We start from the raw sequence: 6086 nt of genomic DNA, 5'->3' as shown, positions 1-6086 counted from the left end.
TTCATGCTCAGGTACACAATGTCTAATAATACCGTCGACTCCTTCTTTAGAAAGATGTGGGTCATCCCAAAAGTAGTGTCTTAAATCATAGAAGAATTTTTTCTTTTGTTGGTATGTAAAGCTAGGTGGTATGTATTTAGCAACAATATAATTAGCATAGTCAGCATACCAAGGTGTACTATGAGAAACATTTATTGCAGCTAATTGCTCATGAGGAAAACTATCATTAATAGGTTGTGGGTCATCAAGATTATTTTCAAGCCTAGACAAGTTATCAGCTACGGGGTTCTCCGCTCCTTTTCTATCAGTGATATGCAAATCAAATTCTTTTAGCAAGAGAACCCACCTAATGAGTCTAGGTTTAGCATCTTTATCTTCCATAAGATATTTTATAGCAGCATGATCAGTGTGAACAATAAATTTAGAATCAACAATGTAACATCTAAATTTATCACAAGCAAACACCACTGCTAAGAATTCTTTTTCAGTAGTAGCATAATTCCGTTGAGCACTATCTAGAGTGTTACTAGCGTAATGAATAACATTCAGTTTTTTATCAACTCTTTGTCCTAGAAAAACACCAACAGCATAATCACTAGCATCACACATAATTTTAAAAGGCAGGTTCCAATTAGGTGGTTGAACAATAGGTGCGGAAATTAAGGCTTTCTTGAGTGTTTCAAAGGATTCTAAACAATCATCATAAAAAACGAATGGAATATCCTTTTGCAAAAGATTTGTAAGAGGCCTAGAAATTTTAGAGAAGTCTTTAATAAACCTCCTATAAAAACCAGCATGACCAAGGAAACTATGAATACCTTTGATCTCTACTCCTAATGTCTTAGTCCGTATGTCATTTTGTTCGCTCGTACCCTCCCCCTCCCATCGAACGAGAGGCCACCCCTCGATCCCATCTACTTCCACCGATTTTTTTATTTTTTATTAACTGAGACAATCCCCAAATTAACACCACAAAGGCCAAATAATATTAACCGATGGCATCCTTTCCAAACAATATTATCCTTTCCAAATAATACTTTCCATACACAACAGGAATCAAATATTAACCAATGGCATCCTTTCCAAACAATATTATCCTTTCCAAATAATACTTTCCATACACAATAGGAATCAAATCACCCAAGCCCGATTCGCCCGTTCACGTCCTTGGCGAAGCCTCTCAGGAGCTCGCTCGACCGCACCATGACGCCGTCCTCGGCCACCTCCTCGTGTACGCCACGGTAGGTGCGCACCCTGGCAGGGATCAGCAAGTGGGGCACGACGATCTTGCACACACCGTGCCAGTAGGCGCTGTGGGGAGCGAAGGCGATGTCCGTGCAGCCGTAGAGGAGACGCCTTGGGATTGCGAGGGCGGGCCGGGCGAAGGCGTGGTCCTGCAGCTGCAACACCTCGCGTGCCATGTTCACGGACGAGACGACCAGGGTGGGCAAGGGGCCAAGGTGAATCAGCATGACGGGCCTGTGCGCCGCGGCGAGCGAGTGCGGGGCATGGTGCGGGAGCGTGCCGGGCTGGTGGAGGTTGTCGATGATCAGGAGACCCCGCGGGGATGGTGGAGGGCGGTGCGCAGGAGGTTTTCTGGTTCGTGTTATTCTACGCAGTAGCAGTAGTAGAATGCATGAGACGCCAGGAGGACTAGTGTGGGGGTGGTGAGCTCCGGGCAACCATGCATGGTATTTGTATTTTTTGTCTGGTTATACATGCATCTAGGTTTTGAGGGTTCATACAAACCATAGATGATGTAACATGTTGTGATATTTATTTTTTTGAGGAGTGTTGTGATTTCTAAACAATGCACTTTTGGGAGTTCTACATTCTGATATGCATATTAACTATTAGTCATGTGAGGCTGCCCAATGGAAAGATGTGTGTTGCTTCTCATGCTCCTATTTTTCTACATTTTTTGGGGTCATCTTGATAGATATATGTTTCAGAGAAAATGTTAGGGTCACAATAGCAAATGAGTTCATCTTGCCTGGGTTGCAGCTGACAAGTAAGAAGATAGATCTTTAGGTGAGGCATATTGTCCCTAGGAATTTGTTGGCCTCGAGGATTGTTCCAGGAAGCACTTCTGATGACAACATGATGTTGGGCCTCGGGAACATGGTAAGATACTTATATCACAATTTTCATCCATGCAGACTTGTTTTTTGTGATTCTTGTAGTACCACTGATCCATATATGATTTCTTATACTCATCCTTTAATCCTTCTTAAATTATAGTACTAAGGTGATTGTACTTTAAAAGGTGTCAAACTTGTGCAAGTAACTAGCAAAAATATATTGAAGCACATTGCAATCATCATCCACTTAGAACCCACCGGGCGACGCTCTGCAGCAATGGTGCATGCTACCGGCACCCTATGATAGCTATGGTAATCGACGATGGGAAAGAAGCAGGGGTGGCAGGTGAAGGAAATATGCCCTAGAGGCAATAATAAATTGGTTATTTTATATTTCCTTATACCATGATAAATGTTCATTATTCATGCTAGAATTGTATTAACCGGAAACTTGAAACATGTGTGGATACATAGACAAAACACCGTGTTCCTAGTAAGCCTCTACTAGACTAGCTCGTTAATCAAAGATGGTTAAGTTTCCTAACAATAAACATGTGTTGTCATTTGATGAATGGGATCACATCATTAGGAGAATTATGTGATGGACAAGGCCCATCCGTTAGCTTAGCATGTTGATTGTTAAGTTTTATTGCTATTGCTTTCTTCATGTCAAATACATATTCCTTCGACTATGAGATTATGCAACTCCCAAATACCGGAGGAATCCTTGTGTGCTATAAAACGTCACAACGTAACTGGGTGATTATAAAGATGCTCTATAGGTATCTCCGAAGGTGTTTGTTAGGTTGGCATAGATCGAGATTAGGATTTGTCAGTCCGAGTATCAGAGAGGTATCTCTGGGCCCTCTCGGTAATGCACATCTAGATAAGCCTTGCAAGCAATGTGACTAATGAGTTAGTTGCAGGATGGTGCATTATGGAACGACTAAAGAGACTTGCCGGTAACGAGATTGAACTAGGTATGAAGATACCGACGATCGAATCTCGGGCAAGTAACATACCGATGACAAAGGGAATAATGTATGTTGTCATTAGGGTTTGACCGAGAAAGATTCATAGAATATGTAGGAACCAATATGAGCATCTAGGTTCCGATGTTGGTTATTGACCGGAGAGGTGTCTTGGTCATGTCTACATAGTTCTCGAACTCGTAGGGTCCGCACGCTTAACATTCGATGACGATTTTGTATTACATGAGTTATGTGATTTGGTGACCAAATGTTGTTTGTTGTCCTGAATGAGACCACGGACATGACGACGAGTCTCGAAATGGTCGAGAGGTAAAGATTGATATATATGACGATGGTATTCGGACACCGGAAGTATTTCAGGATGCACCGGGTACTTATCGGGTCACCGGAAGGGGTTCCTGAAAGTGCAACTATCCTTGGGTGGTTTTGGTAATTCCTAACAACATATAGCTCATTGAGCTAATCCTATTCCAAGATGAATATTTTAGGAAAGCTCAATGGTTGGCATGGCATGGATTAGAAAGTGGACCCTTCAAAATTCTAAGGATAAAAGATTGGCTCAAGCTCAAAGCACAAGACTCTACATTTTCTATTTTAGTTATCCAAGATCACATTGAATCTATAGGAAAAGCCAATACTATTAAGAAGGGATGAGGTGTTGCTTAAGGAGGTGCTTGCTCAAAATGCTTAGTGATATTCTCCAAAACCCTCCACTACTTTCTCACTTCCACATATGTCCCACACCAAATATCCAACTCGGCCCCACCGATTCTTTCTATCCGGCGCCACCGAGTTCAGTTAACATAGCCACTGCCAGAAACCCTAATCTTTTCGGTCTCACTGAGATGGTATTGTAAATTCTCTGTTTCCCTTTGTAACGTTTCAGTCAAACCGATATGAGTGATCGGTCCCACCGAGATTGCAATGTAAACTCTCTGTTTCCCTTTCGTAACACTTCGGTCCAACCGAGATGAGTGAATCGGTCCAACCGAGTTTTCCTAGCCAACTCTCTGTTAGTCCATTACCAAAATCGGTCTCACTTAGTTTTTTGTAATCGGTCTCACCGAGATTACGTTATGCCCTAACCCTAACGAAATTGGTCCCACCGAGAATCCTAATGTTCACATTTTGAACTAAATCGGTCTGACCGAGTTTCATGATTCGATCCCACCGAGTTTGGTGATTTGTGTGTAACGGTTAGATTTTGTGTGGAGGCTATAAATACCCCTCCACCCACTCTTCATTCGAAGAGAGAGCCATCAGAACATGCCTACACTTCCAATACATATTTTCTGAGAGAGAACCACCTACACTTGTGTTGAGGTCAAGATATTCCATTCCAACCACATAAGTCTTGATCTCTAGCCTTCCCCAAGTTGATTTCCACTCAAATCTTCTTTCTACCAAATCCAATCCTATGAGAGAGAGTTGAGTGTTGGGGAGACTATCATTTGAAGCACAGGAGCAAGGAGTTCATCGTCAACACGCCGTTTGTTACTTCTTAGAGAGTGGTGTCTCCTAGATTGGCTAGGTGTCACTTGGGAGCCTCCGACAAGATTGTGGAGTTGAACCAAGGAGTTTGTAAGGGCAAGGAGATCGCCTACTTCGTGAAGATCTACCCTAGTGAGGCAAGTCCTTCCTGGGGGATGGCCATGGTGTCACATCCCTAGTCTGGTATGACCTAGGCTAGCTAGCCATTTGTGCATCATATTTAAATTACATTTAAATTTGAAATGAGGATTGGTGGAACCCTCAGAATCATTTTTGAAAATGACCCAAATAAAAATTTCTCCAAAAAGGGTCCAAGAAAATGCTCATGATGCCCTCTAAAAATATTGGACAGAGATAAAAATCAAAACAATATTTTTAGGAGTTCATGGACATTTTATTTTGGCTATTTGGATTAATTCGATAAATATTTGCATTGGGAATATATTTCTATATATATGAATTATGGCCCAAAAATTATGCCATTCATAAAAGAGCTCTGGGATAATACATCCAGCTCCTGCAAAAATTGGCATAATAAAATTAAATGATTTAATATATTTACTAAATCAAACAAATGTCAGAAAAAAAAATAGAAAACAGAAATAAAAGGAAGGAGGACTTACCTGGGCCTCCCCTCCCCTGCGCAGCCCAGCAGCAGCAGGCCGGCCCAGCCCACCTGGCCCTCCTCTGTCGCCTTCCTCCTCTGCCAGGAGGACGGGCGTGTGCCCGACGCTCGCCGGCACGCGCGCACACCACCTCCCCCCCCCCCTGCTAGCCACCTCCTGCTTCCTTCTCTCGCCCTCGATGCCCCGGACGTCGCCACGCAGCTGCCCGCACCGCTCTCACTCTTCCTCGCCCTCCTCCTCTCCCCCTGCTCTCTCTCTCTCTCACCCGAGAATCACCGCCGCCGCCGACGAGAACCACCACGGCCACAGCCACCCCCTCGCCCCTCGGTTGTGCCCACGAGCTCCGCGACGTCGTCCTCGACCCCCTCACCGAACCACGCCCCGCCGGAAGCCCTGCAGCGTCGACTTCGAACTCTTCTTCAACCTTCGGCCGCCGGCGACCTCGTCTCCGATTCGCGCCATCCAGGTCGTCCCCAGGCCCACTGAGCTGTGCTTCAACCTCGCCGTGAGTTTCTTCCCGTTTCCCCTCTCTTCTCCCCCTCGTTTCCGCGCCGTAGCCCCGATCCCCACCATGGCCGAAGCCATCGCCGCCGCAGCCCCTCGCCGTCGTGGCCAGAGCCACCGCAGCTTGTGCCTGCACCTGCCACCGCGCTCAGTAGCCTCCCAGAGGTCCAACGACCCCGCCCGCAGCTCCTGCCATGCCCCGCAGCCCGTTCCCGCTCAAAGCCGAACTCCGGCCGCCGCCCTGAGCTCTGCTCCGGCGAGCTCCGCCGCCCCCGCAGCCTCCCGCGTGTTCCACTGGATGCGCGTGAGCGCGGGCTTCGCTCCCGTGGTCTCCGCCGCCCGAATGGTCGCCGGAACAGCGATCCCGAGCCCCTCCGCCGTCTCAGGCCTCG

At 45.9% G+C, this 6086-nt stretch overlaps 1 protein-coding gene across 1 annotated transcript; it reads right to left on the bottom strand.

Moving 5' to 3' along the window:
• Positions 1–1136: 1136 nt before the first annotated feature.
• LOC123119520 (cytochrome P450 71A1-like) lies at positions 1137–1472 on the bottom strand. The gene has a single exon (XM_044539393.1). It carries the CDS (start codon positions 1470–1472, stop codon positions 1137–1139), a length of 336 nt encoding a protein of 111 aa, XP_044395328.1.
• Between the last annotated feature and the right edge of the window lie 4614 nt (positions 1473–6086).

Source organism: Triticum aestivum, chromosome 1A (genome assembly GCF_018294505.1).
Source record: "Triticum aestivum cultivar Chinese Spring chromosome 1A, IWGSC CS RefSeq v2.1, whole genome shotgun sequence".
NCBI classification, from domain to species: domain Eukaryota; kingdom Viridiplantae; phylum Streptophyta; class Magnoliopsida; order Poales; family Poaceae; genus Triticum; species Triticum aestivum.
Note: the sequence above shows the minus strand (reverse complement) of the source record. Positions and strands in the feature narration are given on the sequence as shown.

Excerpts from the sequence above, each read along its gene's own strand:
- LOC123119520 (XM_044539393.1), bottom strand. The coding sequence starts at position 1,472 with ATGCTGATTCACCTTGGCCCCTTGCCCACCCTGGTCGTCTCGTCCGTG.